At 39.9% G+C, this 27,482-nt stretch overlaps 1 protein-coding gene across 1 annotated transcript in view; it reads right to left on the bottom strand.

The window, feature by feature from the left end:
• Positions 1–2,920: 2,920 nt before the first annotated feature.
• The window catches only part of LOC135171114 (delta-1-pyrroline-5-carboxylate synthase), a 36,652-nt gene continuing 12,090 nt past the window's right edge, over positions 2,921–27,482 (bottom strand). The window contains exons 2-5 of the mRNA XM_064137456.1: positions 22,487–22,820; positions 7,435–8,900; positions 6,759–7,049; positions 2,921–5,200 (exon numbers count right to left, since the gene is read on the bottom strand). Coding sequence (XP_063993526.1) covers positions 5,042–5,200; positions 6,759–7,049; positions 7,435–8,900; positions 22,487–22,820 — 2,250 coding nt within the window. The 3' untranslated portion in view covers positions 2,921–5,041. The remainder of the gene's footprint in view (positions 5,201–6,758; positions 7,050–7,434; positions 8,901–22,486; positions 22,821–27,482) is intronic.

Here is a 27,482-nt window from a genome sequence, read left to right as displayed (position 1 = left end):
ATTTTTAATTAGATTAAGTTGTGATCCTGTATCAATCAAGAAGTTTGAACCGATTTTTATGTATTTTGAATTGTTTAATTTGATAGTAGGGAGTTTGCTGATCCCTCTGACCTTAACATTGTAGCAGACTCGGTGCGTTCTGCTCGCGCAATTGTTACCTCGCCCCGCCAGTCCCTTCCCGACAGAGCGCCCTTCAAGTGTAAATTCTGCCCACTAAAAGTTTTTGTTTCACGGTTTCCACGGTTTTCATTTTTTTGTTGATTTGAGTGTTTATCCCGTGTGTAATCTCCGCTATTAACACGACAATTGCGGCTGTAATTATCATATTTTCTATCCGATTTGTATCGGTGGTTTCGACCGTCCTCGCGTCTCTGAGGGGGTCGATCGTGCTCTCGTCCGTGATTTTGATTATTCGCGCGATGGGGCTCACGACTGCGATCTTGTTGATGATTGGAAGAATAATCTCTATCTATGAATACTCTGTATGGTAGACTTTAACATTATGATATTTCGATTTTGACGAGATTTGTAAATGACGGGATCTTTCTATATGCTCTTGTTCTAACTTAATCGCGTTATCGATTGCATTTTCTAATGACATGGGCTTTTCCTGAGCTAAAAGTCTGGATAAGAGATCGTCGCGTACCCCTCGAATAAAGCAAGTAATTGCTGACTTTTTGAGATGTACTTGAAATCCGATTGCTTCAGTTTCGTTATGTTTCTCTTTCGCTGCTTCCAGTCCGCGAGTTAAAACTTGTAAGACGCGAGCTCTGAAAAATTCTACCCCTTCATTTTCATGCTGGACTAATGAGTGTAATTCGTCTGTGACTCGATCAACGTCGAAGTATCATGCGAATGCGATTTTTAATAAACCCGTTAATTTCTCAATTGTTTGTGGCTTCCGACGATTTGCAATTAATAGATCAGCATGACCTTCGATTTTCCCCAAAATTATAGCCAATAAATTTTTCTCATCGCACGGTTTAATACAATATCCGGCAGTTTTGCACTGTTGGACGAATTTTGTGAGATTTTCCGTCTTACCATCGAACCGAGGGATCAAATCACCGGCTATCTTTAGAGGTAAATACGAGAGATCTGTACGAGGATTCGAAGGAATTTCAGCAATATTTACTGACGAAATGTCACTCAGAGGAGGCGAAACATGAAGTGAATTATTACGCGATGAACAATCTGAAGTTGGGAAAGAGTCGAATGGTGTATTTTGAGGATATCGTTGCAATGCCCGTTCGGCTGTCAGTGGAGGGGGTTGGACATTTTCACCGAGTAAAGATTCTACATCAAATTGATCACTACTACTCAGGCATTTATTAGATCTACGGAGCGGCATTTTATAAAAAAATAGATCACTTACGTATAGGTTCTGCAGTGTCGCTATTTAAAACTTGAACTTCCACTTAAATGTCTCTACTTAGATGTTCACTATCCTGACTGTCTTATAATTCTTGTAGACAAAATCTTTCGCTCAGCTTCATGAGTTTTCTCCAGTACACCCGGCTGCTACCTCCAGTTAACCCAGCTGCTACCTCCAGTTCACCCGGCTGCTATCTCCAGTTAACCCAGCTGCTAACTCCAGTTCACCCGGCTACTATCTCCAGTTAATCCAGCTGCTACCTTCAGTTCACCCGGCTGCTATCTCCAGTTAACCCAGCTGCTACCTCCAGTTCACCCGGCTGCTATCTCCAGTTAACCCAGCTGCTAGCATCCAGTTCACCCGGCTGCTATCTCCAGTTAACCCAGCTGCTACCTTCAGTTCACCCGGCTGTTATCTCCAGTTAACCCAGCTGCTACCTCCAGTTCACCCGGCTGCTGCTTTTAATTCACGTCTTCGCCGTTGGTTTCGAACAAGTTATTGTTTAATTGCGTTGAACAAAACGCAAGGAATAGGAGTAGGTAGGAATTTGTTGTTGTTTGTGTCTTTCTTTCAGTTCTTCTAATCTAACTTGTCTCTTTTTCGTTTGTGATTTCAATGGTATAGCGATGCACGGTCACTGAAACCACCCTCTCTGGCAGTCGCCCTTAGTTCCAATGGGAAAAACCGTGCTCAAATAACCCTGGATAGAGAGGTACGATGAAGTGATGTAACTATTGTCTGTCACTATTTATACACTATATTTAGAAGTGTTGAGAGACGTTCCAAAATTTAATTTTTCCTCAAATGGAATTAAATTCAAAAGAATTCTGTTTGGGATTAGGTATTTTTTCCGATGGATGTGGTTGGGAGCGGGATGTTTTTTGGGAGAGTAAATGGAAACGTATTTGGGTTTTTGTGTTTTATTACAAAATAACTTGGCGATTATAATTATTGGTGGATTAATTATTGATGGATACAGACCGAAACAGTGGTGGTTTAATTATCCGAATTTAAGTTAAATCTTAAATGGTGAACTTAACCGCGGGCTAATTGGAATATTAATTGGTTTGACCGTTGGAACAATAATTCACTAAACACGAGTGGCTCTTTCCATGGAAAAACGAAGACTGATGTGACGAGTGGGTCAGCCAGTCTCGTCGGTGACCCGAGGTCAAGCGAATTTGGCCGACGCGGCCGACTGCCCTCCGTCTTCAGATTTTAATCTGAACAAATTCAAAACACCAAAATTGTGCGTTTATAATTTTCGATGTTCCATATGCAAATTTCAATTCACGGCGTTTGTTTAATTTACCAGAAACCTTTCACTTTTCAGTTTGATTAAAACCATACACTTGTAAGCCGGCACTATGACGTTTAAAATTTATTGTTTATATTTTAAATTCTCCCACCGCTGTCATCAAAAATGTTGCGTTCCAAGCAGGTTCACTGGCATCCAAGTGGCAGGTCCGATGCCCGTGGAGTGCTGAAGCACTCTGCTTTACGAGTGCGGGAATTTTAAATTAAATAATTAAACACAGACACAAATTTAGTCAGATTAGATTATTGAAACTTTTATTCATAAGTTGTAGCCTTAACTTAATCTTTTGGCGTCTGAAGTCGAACTGCCTTACAATTATTCTTAAATTTTAGCTTAGGCGTCAGGATGAAGGGCCTGTTTCACAAATAGGAGTAGGGGACCAATCCTGGCCTTGAACTCAGTTAGGGGGTTGGCTCTACACCCCCACGATCCTCTGGGCTTACTTAGCTTTGTCTCCGGGGCTACATGATTTTAACAAAAGGCCCTCACATGTGGTTTCTAAAGAGAAAGAGAAAATACTTGAGGTTCTCTCGGAGAAATTAGACTGTCTCCGAGAAAAGGTTTTACGACTTGCACGGTTTGATGTGGGACTCGAATTACATTTCGAAACTATTACAAAAAATTATACAAAGAATGTTTTATTTTAGAGGCTTGAGTTACGTCAATAAATTTTAAGATTTATTACTTGTTTCCGCTCACAAGTTTATGAAACTAACCATCTCAAGAGACTGTGTTATTTTATCTTCAAAAGTATCTCAAATAATGCAAAGGTTTCCTCAAAAGTTTAAATTATTGAATACAATATTTGAACGCAAGAGGCAAAACCTAGTAATAAAATGGAAGTCATAGGGACCCTATATGATAAGTAGCGGTCTACGCGACAGTAGGGCCCGACAAGCCAGTCGTTCTGCTCCTAGCGATAAGTTTCTGTTTGCGCTCTCTAGTGACGACGGGGACGCCACACTGGAGTGTTTGCCTGGCTCAACAATTCCTCAGTGCCCCTATCAGAGAGACTAGTTAAAGATGGAAGTGTGGTCCTCTACGTCACGGAAATTTTTGTTTTCTATTGAAATTAGGTAACACTGGGATGAGTAGAAAAGAGAATATGAGGATGCTTCCATTAAAATTAAGGAGATTGGGAAAGCGTTATTACAAACCCTAGCACCAGGTTCGGTTCTACCATTTTTTCCCCTTTTCGACAAACAATCGCATGGTTTCTTAATCTGCGGTTTCAAAGAAACTTTGAAAATGAGAATTGTATATAGTAAGATAGGGATTAAAAATTATTTGCAAATAAAGCTGGGCAGATACACCAGCATTGCGTATAACGCCCTGCCTCTTCTGGGGTGAGGTACAGCGATGCCGCTGGCGTCCCTCAAACCCCCAGAACTGAGCTTCTACTTCAGTCAATCCTCTTTGGTCTGTGAGGTGAACGGACAACTGGCGTTCAATGGAATAAATTTTTGAGAATCTATCTGATCTAAGCAAAAGGGTTGAGTTAACAAGTTTCCAATAGGCCAAATGTGAAATTCCGTTACAAATGTTACGGTGGTGCGAAGGCACAATTCTTCCGACAAAATACTTGATTTCCGTTTGTTAGCTAAACACATTCTGGTAATATGTTCGATTATTTCATCCAGTGCATTGTTGAATTGGACATTTGGGGAGGGCGAGGGGATGGATTCATTTTGATTGGACTCAGGACTTGGGCCATTTTGACCGGTTCAGTAAGGACTTTTCTGGGTAGTGGTTCTCCAAGAGGCCGAACGAGGAGTTTGAAGATGACTCGAACGTAAACACCACGTTACGAATTATCTGGAATATCCCGAAAATAAAATGGATGAATTCTCAGCTGATATAGATCTATTCATTAATAGAACTACTATATGTATATCAATAACACACGTCACACACCCCGCCGCCGTCACGATGGCCTGACCTCTACTGTACACGGCTTCCGATAAGCTGCTGAGAAATTCAATCATGAATCGGAAAATTAATCAATCATCGGTATTGATCCATTCAATTGCCTCATCAAGCAATTCCTTTCCTCACATAACTCTGCGAATGTCCTGCGACCAGGTCAGCCAAAAATACGCTGAATTTTATCAGCCGTTTCATTTTTTTGCACTTCTTGTCTCAATATTGTGCTGAACTATCTAAATTGACAGAAAGTTAAGAACATCGAAGCTCGATGAATTTTCAACTTTTTCCTGACAGGGTGAAGATCCATCGGCGTGCGCTTGGAAAATTGCAAAGTAAATGTTACAATAACAAATAGGTAGTGGAGTCCGTTTGTAACCGAATTCAATGTGCAGCACGTAAGAGGAGTCACATTCGAGAAACTTTTATTGGGTGGGAAGGGGCTTATGTATGTATGTGTATGGTCCACCCTCGGCGAAGTCCTGAACTGCATGTCCATTACCGTGAAGAACCCATTTGGTCGTTAGAAGACCCTCGACACCCACGGGACCTCTGGCATGAATTCGGGACGTTGAAATGCCCACCTGGAACAAGGAAAATCCTTTTTGTAGAAAAACATGCATGGGAAAATAAGAAGCGGTCCGGAGTAGTGTTACGGTTTTCTTCTGGCCTCAACGAAAATATAATATTTTAATCTCACAAATATATCCATTATCTGAAACCGTGATCAAACCATTACTTTCGTGGTTGTCGAATGGAGTGAGCACTTGCCCACATAGACGTACACACTGATTACCTATAGAGTATAAAATCGACAGAGGAATGTATTCTTATACCGCATCTAAAATACAGTTGTACAACACGTTACACTTCTATTTACTGTTGTTGTTATCATTATCGTTACACACCACTCCGCTGCACGATTAAAACAAACAATAGATGTCGCAATCGAGAAATCTGCATCGCCGAAAACATAACGGACAAATTGACCTTCGGGGAATAGCAGTAACACAAACAATCTTCCTTGAAATAATTTAGGGCGCAAATCCATTTTTAACGATGCCGAATGGATGAAGCGTACATAAGCCAGACGTGATCCAAATCGATTTCTCATTACCCTCAAAGATCCAATATGAACAAAACCGAAGGCGAAAACCACACTCCGAGATGTGATTGACAAGGGTACGAGACTGCTCGGTTGCTCAATTTGCGGGTTGTAGAGGAACGGGTGGATTCGTGGATATAGGAAAACCAAAACAGTGAAAGCCCATGATGCGAAAAAAACCAGATTCTTATCTTAAATTCCCGTTTCGGGAACGAGTATATGTATAGTGATAATAAAGGATGAAGGGTACATTTGAACGTCGTTCATGACTAGTAATTTATTCCAATCCTCTGATTTTTTCATTTTAAAATGGGATAACATCCCCGGGGATATGAATGAATTTTGATTTGAGGGAGGGGGAAAGAGAGAGTGAGAGTGAGAGTGAGAGTGAGAGAGAGAGAGAGAGATATTTCTTCATCCACTTCTTCATTGCTGCGCTATAGCCTCTAAAATATATTCTATTGTTCAAAGCCTTTTGCGCTCTGATTTATCATTGTGATCGACTGCACCTGATAATAGAGTGTGACGCACTAAATACTATTTTTCGGCTTCAGTGAGGCTGATTCATATTTTCACGGGCTCAGGTTAATTGAACACAGCGCGTTTCTTGTATGCTGTCCCTCTATCGGTGAATTAGACTGACTTTCGGTGACTAACGAGCACGTTAATGATTTTTTTAGCTGCTCGCGATCTTCCTGTAATCTGGAGATCTCGCACATCCCGCACAAAGATTCCCCGAACCAGATCCAGTATGGAACAATGTTGAACATGAGTAATAATTGTCGGTCATTGTATCAGTAACTTATTTTTGTCATCTAAGATAATGAAATACGTATGTTATTCAACCATTTATGGAACAAAAAAATGAAAAGTGAGTAACAACAATCTCACATGATCAAATAAGAAGAAATCTTTTTTGCAGTACTACACACAGAGCTTTCAGGTCGTGGCAGCCCAAGCATTGTTAAAATGAAGTTAGTGATGTTACTGCAATGACTGTCATGATTTCCCATGCCTCTACATGATTTCGATATTACCTCAGCACCGAGTCCGAATCGATAACCATCGGCAAATCTGGAGCTCGCATTATGGAAAACGCACGCACTATCCACTTCTCTCAGAAAGTATTCGGCAGCGTCCGAATCTTCTGTTATAATGACGTCTGTATGACAGCTTCCATACTCGTGAATATGATTTATTGCTTCATCCAAATCTGATACCACTTCAATAGTACACTCAAGGGCACCGTACTCAGTTCCCATGCTTTTGGCGGGAGGGGGTCCAAAGGTCAATTCCTTTTGAAGTCTCGCACCAGAATGAATTTTCACCTGCGAACCAGAAAGTGTGGAGGATGACGGATGATTCCTACTTGTTCAACAGAGGATATGTATGCACTCTAGTATTTGTCGAAACGGAAAGCTATTGGTAAATTTATAGTTATCATTCCATTAACTGGTTGTTAACGTTGGCCAAAATTAGTTGAAGCAAGGAAATTGAAAAGGAGCAAAAATAAAATAACAAATTCAATTGCCCGCCCTGAAGAAAACTATTGGCCGTTTTCAATTTTATCTATGAGGGAGATCTTATGAAATGTAAGGTACGTTTTTTGAGAATATATATCAACCTGAGATTGGACACTCATTTGTGTTTGCCTAATATATTTGGATAATTGCATATTTTGAGCCGGTCTTGACCGAAAAAAACTCTACTTACGCCTTCCTTCTGCAGCGTATTACAGATATCCGTGAAGAAACATCCCTGTAGAAGATCTTCATGGATTAACAGCGTTTCCATAGCATTGCATGCTGCTGGATAGTCACACTTCGAGTCCTTAATGATTTTGGTGGCTTTCTGAAGATCTGCATCTTTGTCTATATAAACGTGACAAATTCCATCCGCATGTCCTAGCACAGGAATATGTTTCGCCTGTGTTTGTACGAACCTAACAAGTTCTGAACTCCCTCTAGGAATTATTAGATCTATATGTTTTTCCATGGATAGTAAATCGTCAATCTCGTCCCTGGTTGAAACCAATGAAATTGCATTGGAAGCACCAACAATTTCTAGAGATTCTTTGACAAGTTGTATTAGGCAGCGATTACTATGCCGTGCTTCTTTTCCACCTTTTAGTAACAAGCCATTGGCACTAGCCATGGCTAATGCCGCTATTTGTGGCAAACTATCAGGCCTTGATTCGAAGATCACAAGAAGAACTCCAATGGGTACAGTTATTTGCTTTAGTTCAAGATCTTCTGCAATTTTAGTTTTTTTTAAAACTCGGCCCACGTTCATCAGGGAACTATCAGCAATTTGTCGAAGTCCGGCGCAGAGCGATTGAAGTTTAGATGGTGTCAGAGACAATCTGTTTAACAACGGTTTTGCAAGTCCGACCTTACGGGCATCCTCAAGATCGTTCGCGTTGGCGGCCAATATTTCAGATTGTCTAGACTTGAGGAGATCTGCGAGAGTGTTGATAGCCGCCGCACGCTGTTCAGGCATCAAAGACTGTAGAATTCTGCTGCCTGCTCTAGCATTTTCTGCAACTACCTCAATTGGCTGCGCGGATCCAGAAGACTCTGTAAAAAGAGTTCCTATTTTTCTACCCATCATTACACTTTTGATTGCTCGTTCATGTGATCCACTGCAGATCACCACTGATACGCCTCGATCCAAAGCCCACAAAGCAGCATTTACCTTGGAGTCCATTCCGCCCGTACCAACTTTAGATTGTTGACCGAATTTAATGGTTTCTCGATGATCAGAGGTGAATGTATGGAGCTTCTTCGCACTGTCATAGCCAGGAGGTATATTATAAATTCCATCAGTATCGCTGACAAAAATCAACAGGTCAGCTTCGACTTCAGCTGCCAACATAGCCGCTAGGGAATCATTATCGTTGATTGGAATCCCTCGGCGCTCTCCACCAGCTGCTATGTCTACATCTGCTAAAAACGGAGGCGTGACTGCATCGTTTGTATTTATAATCGGAACTATGTTCAAGCTGATCAGCTCATTGAGTGTACGGGAGAGATTTTTGCGTGTTACTTCATTGTGAAAGTCAGCCTTTCTTACTAACACTTGAGCAATTGTCACTCCGTACTGTGCAAACATTGCGTCGTAAAGGGACATTAAACCCGATTGACCCACTGCAGCTGCTGCTCGGGCCTCCAGTAATGTACCTAGAATGAGAAAGAATTTATAAACGACGAGTGATGTTTCCCTGTATAAGTGTACAATTTCGATAGATAAAACGAGAAAATGTCAAGATGTGTCTTCTCAAGACTAGGTTCGGCATCCCAATCGCATAACTTCGATGTTTGTCATTATCACACGTGGATAAATACGCGGAATAAATAACTCTACTAGTGACAGACATTTATTTGGTAATTTTGCTAATTTGCAACCAGCAATGTTTTCACGTAAAACAGATGGTATCGCCCACATATAACTACAAAAAACGTAATTCAGGGTACAGACTTCAGATTAGTGGGCGTGAAGCAAACAATTCACGAGTTTTTATTCATTCGCGTACTTCAATTGCATCAGATCATTATTCCTTTGTGCATACCTGTGAGGCATTGAGTCAGTTGTGGTTGTGGTTCGACGGTGCATCCCACTTTCCCAGATTCGCCGACTATGCCTAGAGTTTAATGCGGGAATATTCGACGTTGTTTTATATTAGTTCTGTATTGATTCAGCTATGTTCATCACTTTATGCTGACTGTCTCACCAGAAGAGTATCATGATGCTTGGAACGGGATCATATGTGTCATTTTAATAACAAGGAAAGACGGAAATACACACATGCAAATGTCAACAATAAAAGTTACAATAGATGATGACAGTTCAGTGGAGATCATGTCTCTCACTCTCACTCTAACCTAAAATATACTCTTGTCGCTTGTCTAGATAAAGATATAACCTTAGACGGGAAGAACAGTTATATTTATGGCAATAATAATATTGGCCTTAGTGGACGTTTCCGCGACTTCGTTTAATTGTTTCCAGAACATGAAGAGAGTCTCGTCCTCGGCCGGAACGAATCCTGTCCCTTTAATTTCCGCTATCATTCAATGCTCGAATAACAGCTTGTTTCGTTTACTTTTCTCTCCCCCCTCCCAATTTACCCTAGAGACAGTTTAAACAAAGTTTTGCTTCTGCTCTCAATCCAGAATCCTTCTCAATTTTATCTTTGTCAAGTTTTATACCTTCTTGCGTCTCATATTCGGCAATATGTCGATCCTTAGATCATCTGCACATTAGGCGAACCCATCGAAAATCTTTTGTTTCATTTTCAAAAGTGTTAATGTATTCGGCATATAATCCATCGCTTCTTGTCACACAAAGTTTGTGCGTAGTTCTATACTCCCCAAATTCGCAGATTTCCAAAATTTTATAACCTATTTTTACCACTTTGCGAAGCTGTGGGGCGACTCAAGTTTCGAAAACTTCGCGAGCCACGGGATCATCCTGAGGGCAACTATCTTGTACAAGATTTTCGCAGCATAACCGACAGAGAGCGAACCGTAACTCTGCTTCTATTTGAGGGTCATCTCAAGCGGATGGTAAGAGGTACGGTCTCTCTCTCACTCTTCCGCGGATCCGCTCTGCGGATTGTTTAAAGTTGAGCCTCTCTATGTCTGACAATCCTAACGAATTTACATGGTCAATTGTCAGATATTTCCGGGTTGACGATCTAGCGTGTAACTGTCAAGATGCGAGTCTTGACCCCCCCCCCTCCGAAATTCAGTATAAAATTATCCACGGATCGTTTCGCACCGTTAATCACCGTCTGCTTCAAACGTTTTTCTTGAAAGTCAACTACATAGTTATTACACGTCTATTAAGTGAACTTGTACATCGACGTAATTAACTACAGTTGTCTCGTTCCGTCGTGCAGCTATGTTGGAACTTATCGGGTTTGTAAGGTCCGATATGATTGCTTGGAGTCTCACTACGGAAGTACGAGAACTGCTAAGCTAGCGTATGTTCGCTTAGCTAGTTTGAGGTTTTTTATTTCAATTAGTAAATGTTTGTTTTTTAAAGAATTAATACATTCAGCCACTTTAACTACTGTTTAATGTCACAACACTTATCCTATTATACACTAGTCTTACAAAGATATTTCGAATTGACTCGACACTTTGGCTAGGACCTGGGAATATCTCGCGATGTGAATACGTAGACCCGTACCCCGATACGTAGACCTTGTAACCCGAGCGAGTGGTCAACACGTGTTGACCACTCGCTCGGGTTACAAGGCTGTGTCCGGAGAAAGTAGTGGAAAAAATGAGAATTCCCCAGGTTGAGAAGATTCCCTGCAATATATATAAGAAAAGGTTTTGTACACATTTTCCCTGGACGTGACTTTTCTGGATTTTTGAAGATTTAAGTTTTTGTCTAGTCAGAGGTCTAAAGTCGTTGAGTAGTAAAGAAAAATATTTTTTAGATTATAAAAAATGCTTAAATAAATCATATCTCTTTAATTATGTTGCGACGCAACAACAGTCGTGATAATTAACTAGTGATCAATGAGTTTAGCTTGCAACTAAACTCTGTACATAGCGTAAATTCTTTGACCCGACGATTACACGCGAAGCTATTTTCATATTCTGTGTTTAATTCTTGTTTCTACAACTCACGATCTTACTTCTCACTCACCATCCTTTTGATATAGTAAATCTCAATCCGCCAAAAAACAAAAACAAAACATGTTTTTGTAAAAAAATGCGCCAAGCATATATTTCGATGTTGTTCATTTGAAAAACAAAATTGAAAAAAAACTTAAAACAACAATTACTTAAAAAGTGAAGCCACAATTATGGAAATTTGAAAAAACTACAGAAATAACAAAAGACGCCAAGCTCATTGATTGAATTTACCAGTGGAGAAAGCTGGTGATAATAAGAGTCCATAAACTGTTTTGAGTTCTCTATGAATATTTTGACTAAGACGAGTACCATAATATCCTACAAAGGACATCGCAGTCAAATCAAATACTCGACTTAAATCGAAAGGGGTAAAAAGTCCTTTGTGAATCAAAAAATTATTCACCCATATGGTCAGGATCAACGTACTTGGCGCGGTTTTTCCTGATGACCTAGCCTATTTGGATATGCGATCTTTCCTTTTTTCGTTAAAAACCGCCCGTGAGACTTGACCTGAGCAGTGCTGACCCGTATAGCACTGCTGACTGAGAAGTTTGTCGTAAGAATCTTTCATCCCTATGCATCAACTGAGGAACTACGATAATTTGTGTCTCGAACATAGTTGAATGGTAGAAAATTCACTAGTCCGATGGTCTGCTCGTCAAGATTCTCATCCCTATGCATCAACCGTCGACCTACGCTAGTTAGTGTCTCGAACATAGTTGAATTGTAGAAAATTCCCTAGTCCGATGGTCTGCTCGTCAAGATTATCAAACTCATAGACCTTTTCACGATAACCAGATGGAACTTTCGGTTCAATTTTTCGCTTTGTTGATTCCCCTAGAATTCCCAGACTAAACGACAGTTCGTGTAATAGAGGAAAGTACTCTGTTGTCGCTAGTTCTAAAGAGAAAGTGGTGAGTTTCGAAAAAACCGCGCCAAGTACGTTGATCCTGACCATATGGGTGAATAATTTTTTGATTCACAAAGGACTTTTTACCCCTTTCGATTTGAGTCGAGTATTTGATTTGACTGCGATGTCCTTTGTAGGATATTATGGTACTCGTCTTAGTCAAAATATTCATAGAGAACTCAAAACAGTTTATGGACTCTTATTATCACCAGCTTTCTCCACTGGTAAATTCAATCAATGAGCTTGGCGTCTTTTATTTCTGTAGTTTTTTCAAATTTCCATAATTGTGGCTTCACTTTTTAAGTAATTGTTGTTTTAAGTTTTTTTTCAATTTTGTTTTTCAAATGAACAACATCGAAATATATGCTTGGCGCATTTTTTTACAAAAACATGTTTTGTTTTTGTTTTTTGGCGGATTTCAAGCATTTTTTCAAAATGGGCAAGAGATTTCATACCTCCACTACCCAAGCTACTATCGAATGAGAGTCTTACTATTACTTAGATTTGCTCCGTTCTAAAAATAAAAGATAGACATCCTTAGAATTTCTCGACCATCGCATTTTGGCAATGTTTGTATAGTCTGTTTTTATCCATTCGGTTTTCTTATCCCTAAGCAGACTAATATAGTGGTGGTTTTTTCCGATTTTGCCATGTAACACGGCACTATGGACGGAATATGAATCACCACAGATTTTAACTATAATTGTTGGAACTGCTTTAAGTTTCCAACTGCTGATTTTTTGTTTAACATCCTTTTTATTGAACGAAAAAATGTTCAATTTTACAATAAGTACCCCGCAGCTACTACTTAAGCATGTTTTTCGTGAAGCATCAGTGACATGTCCACAATTATCACAATGTTGTGAAACGTCGTACCAACATGACAGTGATCTTTTGATCAAATCATCTAAGGACCCTGGTTCTTTGATGTTATTAAATGATAAACTCAAAACAATATTATTCTCTTTTGAAGTTTTCATATAATTACATACTTTACATCGATCAAGATGAGTAAATTCATGTTTTTAATTTTGTTGTAAATCACGCACTTGGTCACATAAACGCTCTAGAAAGATTACGGGATCCTGCTCGTTATCAAGAGAAAATTTATCATCGACGAATTGTATGAGTGCACTTGCATTCAAAACTTCAGAGCCTTCTATGTATTTTTTCAATAATTCATTTATTACTGAGTGCTCATCTTCGGGGGTGAGCAACAGTACTTGGCGTATTACGAGGGACCGAAATATGCATTGAATTACTGCATTAGCATAACTGGCACCACCGGCAGAATTGCATAGCCCACAGATAGACGAACTTATATCGACTTGTTTATTTTCTCCATTCGTCTCATCATTTCAACCAATTTCAAAAGCCCACTGAGTGTCCCATACCTTCGGTCAATATTTATCGGGCAGAGGTATTTGTTTCATATCAGGTGTGTATTTTGCCTGAAGTCTATTGTATTCTTCAATGGCCGTAATGGAAGCTTTTGCCGTAGATGGATCGAAATTGATCAAATGGCCGCCTCCCAATTTAGTTACTCGTGTAAGAGCGACGTACGTTTGGCCAGAAGAAAATATGGTTTGTCCCACATCCATAACAGCAAGGTGTAAACTCAAGCCTTGACTCTTATGAATTGTAAATCCATAGCTCAAACAGATGAGAAACTGTCGTCTCGATATGTAAGCTCCACTCATGATTTCGAATTTTACGTCGATACGTTCAACTTCGTATTCTTTCCCCGATTCTAGGCGAACGGTTATAGAATTTATATATTCTGCTGCCTTATTAACGGATTTAGTAACTGCTGTTACAACTCCAATAGTTCCATTAACCAAACCAGATCTGATTCTCTCTAATCTAAAATTAAACAGTTGTCTCAACTGGTCGCGTTGCAGGATTCATCCAGTGTGATAGCTTCTGCTGATCACTGGATGATTCTGATAAATGTCTATATGTTACCAGACCTAATTCTTTCTAATCTAAAATTAAACAGTTGTCTCAACTGGTCGCGTTTCAGGATTCATCCAGTGTGATAGCTTCTGCTGATCACTGGATGATTCTGATAAATGTCTATATGTTACCAGATCTGATTCTCTCTAATCTAAAATTAAACAGTTGTCTCAACTGGTCGCGTTTCAGGATTCATCCAGTGTGATAGCTTCTGCTGATCACTGGATGATTCTGATAAATGTCTATATGTTACCAGACCTAATTCTTTCTAATCTAAAATTAAACAGTTGTCTCAACTGGTCGCGTTTCAGGATTCATCCAGTGTGATAGCTTCTGCTGATCACTGGATGATTCTGATAAATGTCTATATGTTACCACATCTGATTCTCTCTAATCTAAAATTAAACAATTGTCTCAACTGGTCGCGTTTCAGGATTCATCTAGTGTGATAGCTCCTGCTGATCACTGGATGAATTTAGTAAATGTCTATATGTTACCAGACCTAATTCTTTCTAATCTAAAATTAAACAGTTGTCTCAACTGGTCGCGTTTCAGGATTCATCCAGTGTGATAGCTTCTGCTGATCACTGGATGATTCTGATAAATGTCTATATGTTACCAGACCTAATTCTTTCTAATCTAAAATTAAACAGTTGTCTCAACTGGTCGCGTTTCAGGATTCATCCAGTGTGATAGCTCCTGCTGATCACTGGATGAATTTAGTAAATGTCTATATGTTACCAGATCTGATTTTCTCTGATCTAAAATTAAACAGTTGTCTCAACTGGTCGCGTTTCAGGATTCATCCAGTGTGATAGCTTCTGCTGATCACTGGATGAATTTAGTAAATGCCTATATGTTATGTTCGCCAATTAATTTAAAATTAGAAAAATCAAGTTGAAAAATTGTGGAAGAATAGTAATAAATTCGTGTCCTAGCTCGTCTTAACGTGAAAAAAATTGATTATATCATCAAGCTAAAGAAATTGCTCAAGAACATTTAAATACAAATATAAGCAAGTCTTATTTGATCCTAATAACTGTTATCGTACAAAAATAAACCTGGACAGAATTCGATTGGTAGCATCTCTCACTCTCTCTTCCTTTCGTTCTTGTTTTCATGCTCACGTTATATGGTAACTAAAATCGTTACTTCTTGTACTGAATTACCAGAAGAAAAAAATACAAGTTATTGATAATTTGCATAATTTGAGGGTAACAATTAAGTCGTCGACTGATAAATTTGAATTATTTTGAAGAGTTCATTTTCGACGATCTCTAGGTCCATGACACTTTTGCCAACCTCTCATTTCTCGCGCGCGTCGCTGATTGCGAACCGACCACACAGCGCCCGTAGGAAACAAATGCTGTCAACTGTTGAGCAAAAATCTGACCGTTTCATTTTGAGATAATCGCACCGTGGAAAATATGTAAAAAAATCCGTTGCTATGCGCGGATCTTTTTAATTAGGCGTTTAATTCGGAAAAACTTGACATAAATGAATATAGCATAGGCGGTTTAGGTAATGTAACTAAGTGTATTTTTGCTGCAAATTGCCGGGTTTTCACTTAGTTACGGAAATTAGTTTTGGAGGTAGTGGAAGGGGTAGTTGTGTCGTGTATAGATACTTGGGAGCACTCGGCCTATTTATTCGAGTTTTCGAAATATATACTTGGCCGATACGCTCCCGCGTATCTCGATTGAACTCTTGAACAACTTCCAAAGCTTCGAGATCACTTCGCACATTTTCGCCATCACAATATCGAATATCAATAAGATCAGCATAGAAATTTTCGAATAAATCTCTATTAAAATGATTTTCCATTGGAAAATCACCTAATAACTTGAGATCGAAATAATCTATCAAATCGAAATTATCCTACGGTGGTGCGTAGTGGATAGTTCCTGCAGAAGGGCCACTGGGACCCGCTAAATCGTTAGGATCCGACATTCCAAACGGTTATTAGACGATTGCGGCTACGTGCGAAAATTGAGGCTATATTGCTAAAAATCGGGGGGTTACGATTGGCGCTACTGCACATCATCACCTTTTTGCCTACCCACGCCTATGCGCATTGTCCCTGCTCAACAATAGGCAGGCTCTCTCAGCATTCCCAATGCGAGTGCATTACGCCATTCCCACGCAACAATGTCCAAATCCACGATATTTTTTTTATATTATAAAGGTTCATGAAATGATGAGGTTTTCAAATAATTAATCAGAAGGCAATGTGAACACGAGGTGGAAGCGTCGATTTACTGATGTTTGTTTTACGTGGTTAATAAAATAAATACTCGATCATATTTCGTAACACGTGGTATCTTTATTTTTAAACAGAAAAACCCTTTCACAATTGTTATAAATTTATAATTGGGATTTCAATAAAATCGGACGAACATCACTGTTGAATGCAATGATGGGACTGTTTGCAGCGCTTCCATCAAGGCTGAAATAGACCCCGATTAGTTCCGCGTTGTTACAAAGTTGGAGACTAAACTTGAATTAATTGAAAATCAAATGTGTATTCGCACATAAAATGATGAATGAAGTGGGGGAAGCATGGCCATAATAAACGAGGGTGAATAATCAGGTCTTACTTGGGGGGTAGGGTCTGCGATCCATGAGCGACCCTACTAAATACATAAATGACCCAAATAAACGGCGGGATTTCCGGCACATAATACATTGAAAATGTTGAATTAACTTGGGGAATTCCCTCTAATAGCGGTCAAAGAACATGGATCATAAAGGACATAAACTGAAAATTTCAAAATTAGATAATACGGTTTATTATGGCTACATCTGAATCTTATTACAATATTTGTGGACTACTGGGGAAAAAAATAATAATAGAGAAAAAATTCTGGTGATTATTTTTCCCACCCAAATCTCGGCCAATAGGATTGCACCATTCGACGTTATTTTGTATAGCCAACACGGTATTTCAGCGGATATTCTTGGAAATTTCACTGGAAATTTTGCATGTTGATATATATAAAAAAAAACAAATGTTGAAGTAACCCTCAATTGTATCTGACAGATTAAATGGCAATTCGTTGACAATTATGTCTCATGGTGCAATTCTATCGGCCAAGATTTGGATGCAAAAAATAATCCCCCGAATACCACTCGAACTTCGAAATTATCTGATATTTCCCTCAAGGTTCCCTGCAAACAAATAAGCTTGTTAAGTTTTCCAGAAAAATCACTCGCGCTTCGCGCTCGTGATTTTTAAACTGGAAAACTTGACACGTTCATTTGTTTGCAACGAACCTATCGGGAAATATCCGATAATTTCGGAGCTCTTGTGGTATTACATGCGATTATTTTTCCCACCCAAATTTCGGCCAATAGAATTGCACCATTTGTTGATATTTTGTATAGCCTACCTCGAATATCAGCGATAATTTTTTGAATATTTTGGTAAACAAACGACACTTAACCAAATAAACCTCTTTTCATGTCATGGCACAATTCTCTTGGCCGAAATTTGGATAGGAAAAATAATCCCCTGAATACCACTCGAGCTTCAAAATTATAGAATATTTCCCTCTAGGTTCCCTGCATACAAATGAAGTCGTCAAGTTTTTCAGGAAAAATCACTCGTGCTTCGCACTCGTGATTTTTTAGCCTGAAAAACTTGACTCCTTCATTTGTTTGCAACGAATCTATCGGGAAATATTCGATAATTTTGAACCACTTGTGGTATTATATGTGATTATTTTTCCCACCCAAATTTCAGCCAATAGAATTGCACCATTTGTTGATATTTTGTATAGCCTACCTCGAATATCAGCGATTATTTTTCCCATCCAAATCTTGGCCAATAGGATTGCACCATTCGACGTTATTTTGTATAGTCAACACGGTATTTCAGCGGATATTCTTGGAAATTTCACTGGAAATTTTGCATGTTGATATATATAAAAAAAAACAAATGTTGAAGTAACCCTCAATTGTATCTGACAGATTAAATGACAATTCGTTGAAAATTATGTCTCATGGTGCAATTCTATCGGCCAAGATTTGGATGCAAAAAATAATCCCCCGAATACCACTCGAACTTCGAAATTATCTGATATTTCCCTCAAGGTTCCCTACAAACAAATAAGCTCGTCAAGTTTTCCAGAAAAATCACTCGCGCTTCGCGCTCGTGATTTTTAAACTGGAAAACTTGACACGTTCATTTGTTTGCAACGAACCTATCGGGAAATATCCGATAATTTCGGAGCTCTTGTGGTATTATATGCGATAATTTTTTGAATATTTTGGTAAACAAACGAGACTTAACCAAATAAACCTCTTTTCATGTCATGGCACAATTCTCTTGGCCGAAATTTGGATAGGAAAAATAATCCCCTGAATACCACTCGAGCTTCAAAATTATAGAATATTTCCCTCTAGGTTCCCTGCATACAAATGAAGTCGTCAAGTTTTTCAGGAAAAATCACTCGTGCTTCGCACTCGTGATTTTTTAGCCTGAAAAACTTGACTCCTTCATTCGTTTGCAACGAATCTATCGGGAAATATGCGATAATTTTGAACCACTTGTGGTATTATATGTGAAAAAATATTCTTGACGAAACAACTACAATGATTTGCGGGCCCACTAATTGTGGCAAAACATTTTTTGTTAAAAAGCTTTTGAAAGGAATGAAACAAATGTGCAATGCACAAATTGAAAAAGCGATCTCTTATTACGCTGAGTAGTAGAATGGATATTCCGATTATGATAACAATTTTATCGAATTGCCCGAAGGCTTACCATGATCTGGAGATTTTAATGATAAGAAACAAAAAAAGAAGTTGTCATAAACATGTCAGTGTCATGGTTATATCTCAAAATTGGTTCTAAGAAAGAAAAGGTAAGAGAGACATTCAACTAAATACAAATCACATCGTTTAAACATCCCAGAGATCGTGGGCAAATTGCCTTTTTGATGCACTAAATATATCCATAGAATCCAAAATTTCTGCAAAAAGTCTACTTTTATGCAACGCCGGTGGCTCACGACTATTTGTCGCGATATTTATAGGTTTCGGACCAATGTCTTCCCTAGCGACCCCTGTAATTATATTTATATCCTGCGGAAGCATTATGCTATAAAAGGAGGAGGAGCATCACGGAAGTGTACCAGTCGTTCATATGGAATGGCAACGAGAAGTCGTTCTGAAAGTGGCTGTGTTCGCAACGCGCTTGGAGACAAGAATACAGCCTCATTACACATTCTCATTCACGCACCACCCAGGCTACGAGGAGTGATAATATGACACTCTAATAACCATTTAATTCATTGTATTTGCGAGTGTGCTTTAACTTTGAGACACGGGAACATTCCATCGAAAAGCTGCGAGAAAGCAAAATTGTGCAAACATAAAAAACTGTTAAGAAATCTTGCCGATAATAAACACAGTTTAAGTAGCAAGAAAAAAATCATTAATCAGAATGGTAGTTCATCTTTACCCTTGCTATTAGCTCGTCTGACACGCGTACGTATCACAACTATTGTATAAGGATGGAGCATGCACTTAAAATGATTTTTGTACCATCGGACAGTGTGGAACGCCAAAAAGAAAATTCTTCACATGCTGATGGTCGCCATGTTTTAACTGAATATTCTAAAGAAATTCAGCCGTTAGCTCAAACTCCAAGCATTGTTACGAGTACATTAAAGCCCCGCTATTACAAATTTTAAATTCGGACAAACCCAGACACGCTCATGAAAAATGGAAAATGTATAATGACATGCTGATGCGACACTAGTTTTATACAAAACACAGTAGAACGTCGGTGTTGGAAACTGAGAGCCCCGTCGAAACTGAAACCACTAATCGATACGATCGAAAATATACCGTGGCTACCCTACCTAAAGTACATCAACGAAAAGCAGCTGGTATACTAGAATACGTTGACGCCATTGACACTGGTAAAAGACGCAAATGGGATCCACAGAGAGACGCATTGCCTCTCATGAAAACAACCTCTCGGCTATGGTTTTCGGAAAGTTTGCGAAACTGCGGCAGGGTCTCCTCGGTCTTGAAAAATCCAGATCTGCTAGCAAGCTGGAAGACTTTCGCTACAATGCCACCACTTCTTCAAACTACCGACATTGCACCCACGGGGAACCTCGGGGAGGTAATCCCTGGCATATGCCCAGATATGTAGCACCTCAAGCATTAATGCCCCTCAATGGTCCATCTCCTAAATTGATAAAAGATGCCGTTTCAATCAAAAGAACATCTGCTAGAATTCGGGACTCGGGAAGGTATCGATTTTCATGGTTTGGTTTCCATATTTATATCTGATTCATATTTTCAAGTCCCAATGCTCTATAATGGAAGACACACAAAGGATGTTTGTGGAGTTTGAGCTTCTTGGGTATAGTGCCATTTTGAATGGTTTCGCTACCATGAGGTACCAGGAAGGGGTTCTCCTCAACGTGTAAACCAGATCAAACTTGCTTTTAAAACAATAATTTTGAAAAGGAGGGTGGGGAGGGATCTTCGCAACTACCCACCGATACGCTCCCACAAGGTATCAAGACATTGATTGTTACCTGCTAACCAATGTCCTCGCGAGGGGAAACCGCGAATTATAACCAACTCTCAATTAAACCGTGAATCAACCTGCTTAATACCCCGAAATCGCTCAATTAATCAACCGGTAAATTAAAACGCGGAAGAGCTTACCAAACCGCGAACTAAATCCGCTGTTTAATTAATTGAACAGCGAATTAAACGCTACCTATCTTCCCACTTCCATCTGAACACCCTACTGGCACAGCGACCGCATGTTCCATGAAAAAATATTGGGCCAGAATCCGCATAACATATCTGCTTTCCTTGTACCATCACCATGTGATGAATAGACCGAAATGACGTTCTAAGCGTTTTTTTGGATCCAGCTATTTCTTCCATTTTGAAGGAAGTTTCTTTTACATTAACATAAATAACTATTCAATGTTTTAGGGACCACCACTCACGGACGACTAGAAAAGGCTGGTTCTTTCACATAAACCCCAAGATGTTCCAAACTGTGTTTCTCGACATTCAAAGGTGCGCAGAGTATTATCGATATGACTGGTACTGACCATCCATTAATTTTTGGAATGACTTACACTATCATCAAAGCATCTGCGCAGCCCACCACTGATCCAAATCTACACTGGGAAGCCATGGTGTGGCCGATAGACTTTGTAATTACGAAAAGCCAACCGAACGCCAGTATGAGATTATAGGAGAATCCCTGGTCAGTAAATGGCGGCCAAAAAATCATGAAGATGGTCTGCGTATAATAATCAGAATTCTCATAAGACGTGGTAGATTGAAAGCACACTGTAGAATCATGGGTGCCGGTGCAGATATTGCGGGCAATGAGGAATACCAACAGTTTCCACATTCGAGGAACGTGTTTTTCCTATTATTGAAGGATTCTGTTGCCATCAGTGAATGAATTGACGAAAAAGTAGAGATGGGAGTCATCAAAACAAGTTATGAATTGAGCTTGAATTTTGAAGGAAACTATTACTCAAGCGAAGTTCCAATGACTCAAAATAGATTTTGGGGGTGCAAGAAAGGCTGCATAACAATCCGTTCACAAACGACATCTAGCCTAAACTGAGCTAAATACTGGCAGGAGAATGAACTCTATCCCAGACTGCTGTAGAAGTGTTGAGAGGTTTTGGTAGTGGCTCCGATCAAAATTTCTTGTACCTGCCTTGGCACATATCCGGAGACTAAATTTCTATAGCGGCTATATGTAAATTTCTTATCGATCTAGCTACAAAATAATATTTGAAATCGCGAAAATGAATAGCCATTGATCATCGTCAAAACGCTACTTATAAATGTTCAATCGCATTAATGATCACCAAGATCATCCAAGTATATGTACAGACAAAAGCAGAAGTATTACATAATTCAGGAATGCAATCCAATGCGTGTTCGCAACGTTTGACGTTTTCCCCGATTAGAGGCGCATTCACTGATTTTCTAATATTTTCTTCCCTCAAATCGCTTGTACAATAATATGAACAGAGGGTTGCGATGTCCGTCATAAATAATTCCGTAAGCCAGGCGATAGAAGCACGTGAGTTAAGTATATTAAGACTGTATTGAGACAACTGCTCGTAACTGTAATATTTGAGATCTACATCATACTGCCAAAGAATCTGCATTATTACAAAGACGTCCTAATTTCTGGAGGGATTTTAACATTGCTGCGAGAAAATTTTTCTTCGACACTCACCAACTTGTTGCCGAGTGTGGTCGGTATTGTTGAGGGTTTCTCGCATAGACATCGACATGAGTAGTTCTTGTGTAAGTTTCTGCTTTCCAAAAGCAACGGCACCACTACTGACCATGATGCATTCACGGCCCTCTATTTGACGTTCAGCCACTTGTTCGACCATTGATGCTAAACGTCCTAGAGCAATACCTTGACCATCTTCACGAGTTATAACCGCGGAACCAAGTTTCACAACCAGCCGCCGTGCGTGTTTCAATTGACTGCGGTCCGTGAATGGTGCACGACTCGGCCTCGGTCGTGTGTGAACATACCGATAAGGATCCAATCTGCAACCCTGAAATATTAACGTTAGTAGAAGATGAACTTGGATAGAAAATGAAATGAATCGGGCCAATGATTGCAAATGTTCAAGTTTATTTGGTTTCTAAAGATATCTGAGGATTAATAAGATATTTTGTGCAATCGAAAAACAATACTTGATGAGATCAAGGAAAAACATCCGGAATGGGTTTTGTTATGCCCCAAAATTCCATAACATTTCTCTTTCATAATCCGGAGAATACGAGGACGCGAAAGTGGCACGTATTATGCGGATTAAAAATATATTGAAACAGAAATTGAAATACACGGCGAATATATGTGAATAAATCCTCGTATATTCGACTTATGTAGATAACTGGGGCACAGCGTCAGCGATTTGCACCCAGCAACTGGAATCCAATGCGTCACGGTACACCTTACATGTGCGGTGGGGTGGAATGAACTAATGAAATACGAATCCACGAGATAATTAATACTCGTGAATTCGTATTCTTTGGGCCAGTCATCCGAATTCTTTTCCTTAGCAGTTACTTCTTTGGTATATAAGGTCGTCTGGTGAGAAACCTACCTTAGTACTTCAGCGTACCGAAAAGGCTAGTAGGAGCAGAGATCTACCCTGTCAGGAGGGGCTAGTATCGTGATAAGTAGCTACTCAAGTAAGATTATTTTATTTTTGGCCAAGAAGTAAATAATCCATTATGTCAACTACTGAAGCAAATGGTAGTCAGCGATCAGAATCGGATTTCGAGGCTTACTCTATTTCGGGGCAAGGGGTATGAAAACACCAGTTCAATTCTGATGGGAATATTAACGCAAATGTTAATGTGCAACGGAGATATACCCGACCCTTGCATCAGAGCTTGTTAGCCAGTGGTAGTGCACAACAGGTTAGGGTTGACGTCCATCAGGAAGAGGACGCTCTGCCAGAAGAATTACCTAAGGAACAGCTGGCTAATAGCGCGCGAGGGAGTGGGGGAGGAAATCAACGAACTCCTTCGCGAAATCCTCCAAATGTACCTGGAAATCACTTTGAGGATTTGGAGGAAATTCAGGAAGAAAAGGCAAGTGATCTGACGCCCAGACATGAGTATTCCACACCCAGTAATGTTTTCTATCATATGGAAACATTGGTGGCGGGAGGGTTCGTTCCTGACGGCGAACGCCATGAGCCAAAGCAACTTCCCGGGGGGTACGACCATTTCGACGTATCGAAAAACAGCAGGAGTCGATAGGAGAGTTTCGTGAAAGAGTGACGAATCGAGAAATAAGAAAGCAAGTTAAACAGGGGAAATGCAACGCCTCCTGGATTCTGAGCGGCGTCGTCGGGAGGAAGCTGCGAATGAAAGAAATGAAGTTAGGGATCTTTTGGCGGAGGCTTGGGCAGATCAGAATATTCAGAAAGACCGGGTACCGGGGAGAGCACATCTTAATCTGCAGGAGGTACTTCGTCATCAAGCATAGCAGCCATCCGATTGGCGGCATCGTCCACGTCGGGTACAGTTGAAAAGTTGAACGAACTTCCCGATTAACTAATCAACTAGTTCAGTAATGTTTATTGTTGTGTGCTATTGTATAACGAGCTCGTCACTTTCATCCATATAAATGAGGTCGAAAGTGACGAGCTGCCCATACAATAGCCGAACGATCCTCCTCCATGGCGCTGTAGTTCTGCTTCGCCTTATTATATAAGAAACCGTAGTTACTGCGTCATGCTCTCGCCAGGTTATGACGGCAAACACTAGTCGATGTCTAACTAACCTGTGTGGACACATCTTCTTCGATTTTGCCACGTTTTCTGGGACGTGATAACCAAAGATGAGGCCATATTCTTTAACGCAAGTTTTCAGTGAGAATTTTGGCACCGAAGGGAAATAGTGATGATTCACAGCTAAGATAATATCAATATTAAGTATTATATGAGGATTAGCATTAACATAATTTTTCGGTACATTTATATTGACCATGTAAATAGTCTTCACGATTCGCATGAAATTACAGAGCGTTCACACGAGTCGAAGTTTTCGATTACAAACGTGTACCCGCGTATGAAGAATTCGGTTCTCTCTCAATTTCTATCAGAGTAAATTCAATCCGAAAGGGAAATAAGATGCCACAAACCAAAACCAAATACTGAAGAATTGAACCCTTTAATTCAATTTCCACCCTTGTCACCACATTTCTGAACTCCTACATTTCTAATACATAATATTTATGTGTATAGGAGAAACATAGTATACAGGGCCCTTTTTATGACCTTGTTGGGGGTGCACCGGCATGTGGGGGGGGGGGGTGATTTGGAACCGAAAAGTCCTTTTCCACTTGTAGTATCGGAGATTTTTAGACGTAGTTTTATTATTTTATTAAGGTAGAACCCACGCACTCTCACTAATGGCGCCTCGGCCATTAGCAGCTGGCCCACTCCGCCACGTTTGGGGAATTTCCCATAGACGGAAAATGGCAAACAGGGCCCCATAACGGTGGTGGGGGAAGAGGCCCAGATGGAGGAATCGGGGGTGCCAAGGGTATTTTTCGTGAGAGGAGTAGTTGGTATGTAGTAAGTAGTTGAGAGGGAGAGTACTGAGTAGAGAGCGCGTGTAGAGTTAGAATCGAGGAGTGATAGAAGTTTGTTCAACGAGGATTACTTAGATTTAGACGTTTTTGTTTCAATTAATAAGTGCCGGAAAAATTGAAGTGTATAGTGTTCTTTGTAAAACCTAGTGTTTCTTATAAATAATACAATTTGCTAGAAATCAAACTGTTTTTATCTTTTTAAAAAAATATCCCCACACACTTTTCGCTCCGACGCACCCCTATTGAGATATGGGGGTGAAAAGAACGGCCAATGGGGCGCGAGCATTGCGCGGCTCTACGTCCGTGTGCCGCGGGTCAGCGGTGTGCGTGCTTCCCCTTCTCCACGGACGGACGTTCCATTCCGCTAGTGAGAGGAAGAGAGAGGGGGAAAGATATTTCTCTCTCACTCATTAAACCCATTTGTTTACAAGATAATTGTTAAAACGTCTTTTTTGGTGGAAAAATCCCGAAAACCACGGGCATCCCCCTTGGCATTGGTCTTGTAAACAAATGGGTTTACAACATTTTGTCAAGACGGTTTTTTTGCCAGGAATTCAATTATGAATATTAATTATCTCAGGTAAAAATCACGAAATCGTCTTCGTTTATTAATTAATCGCGGATTTTTGTTTGAATTTCAAATCGAATTATTAAATAAACAAATGGATTTACGGGACCCGCCATAAGACATTTGTTGTAGACATTTTGATTCTCTGCAACAAATCTCTTGTGACAAAAGGCCGTAAATCCATTTGTTTAGTTGATAATCAAGAAAACGCTTTTATTATTATTTCGACGATTTTAAACATTAATTATGTAATCGAATCACCCCCCCCCCAAGGATTGTCATGAAATTGGCAATGAGTGAGAGAGAAATATCTTTCCCCCTCTCTCTTCCTCTCACTAGCGGAATGGAACGTCCGTCCGTGGAGAAGGGGAAGCACGCACACCGCTGACCCGCGGCACACGGACGTAGAGCCGCGCAATGCTCGCGCCCCATTGGCCGTTCTTTTCGCCCCCATATCTCGACAGGGGTGCGTCGGAGCGAAAAGTGGAAAAGGACTTTTCGGTTCCAAATCACCTCCCAAACATGCCGGTGCACCCCCAACAAAGTCATAAAAAGGACCCTGTATATTTCTATTTTCAAGTAAGTACTGATATAATAAACATAATCGTTTTTTCACGTACGTCGTTCAAATTAGCAGTATGACGCATAGAATTTGGGCTGGATACACGCTATATTAAAAGGGAATGTGAATTACAAGGACATTTAATCATAGGTTTTATCATCTGCAATGATGTTCCTTATATTTTAACTCGAGAGTTATTGGCCGAGGTGAACATACTACTTATCTGAGAATCATTTTCAGTATTTGACCAAAACAAATTGTTTAGATTTTTTTCGTCGGTGCACTTCCTCTCTCTGTCTTCTGCTCCTTTTTTTTCATTTATTCTCTTTTCTCCATCGCAATTTACTGTCCATTGGGTCCCGCAACAATTCCCGAAGCTCCCCGAAATTCGCTCAATAAATCGTTTCCCAATTTTCTTAGAAATTTAATCTAGAACATTCTCCATAAAATTTCGCTTCTGGTTATGACCGCAAACTGTCGGTTATAACGTCATTTTCCTCAGGAATACCATTTCCCCTCATAATCTCTTGATCCTAATAATCATTAAGTTCCCAGACATGTTAATTCCTTGCAGCTGTCGAACCCTAGGCGCCACATCACTTGGACCCAGATACGAATGAAAAAGACCCCCTCCTTCCTGCCTTCAGGCCCTAAGTATTTTTTCATTTAGTGAAAACCTATAAGATTGATCCTTTTCCCTCCACATCAGATTTCGAAGTATGTCACCTCCCAATCCCTCCTCTTAGCCTGAACTCAACGAATCCTAATTATTAGAATTCTCAAACTAGGTCGCATTCTTCCACTCTTGCCAATTTTTACAACGCAGAATTTTATATTACTTCTTAAGTTTGTTATAATCATACAACGAAAGTGTAAACATCTGAAATATAGACCTCGTATAAATCCAAGTGTTAAAAATTATAAGTGTCTGGAAAGATGAGTGGGCCGGATGGGGCTGGGAAGTGTTGAAGTTG

The sequence above is a fragment of the Diachasmimorpha longicaudata genome, chromosome 18, assembly GCF_034640455.1.
Source record: "Diachasmimorpha longicaudata isolate KC_UGA_2023 chromosome 18, iyDiaLong2, whole genome shotgun sequence".
NCBI classification, from domain to species: Eukaryota; Metazoa; Arthropoda; class Insecta; order Hymenoptera; family Braconidae; genus Diachasmimorpha; species Diachasmimorpha longicaudata.
Note: the sequence above shows the minus strand (reverse complement) of the source record. Positions and strands in the feature narration are given on the sequence as shown.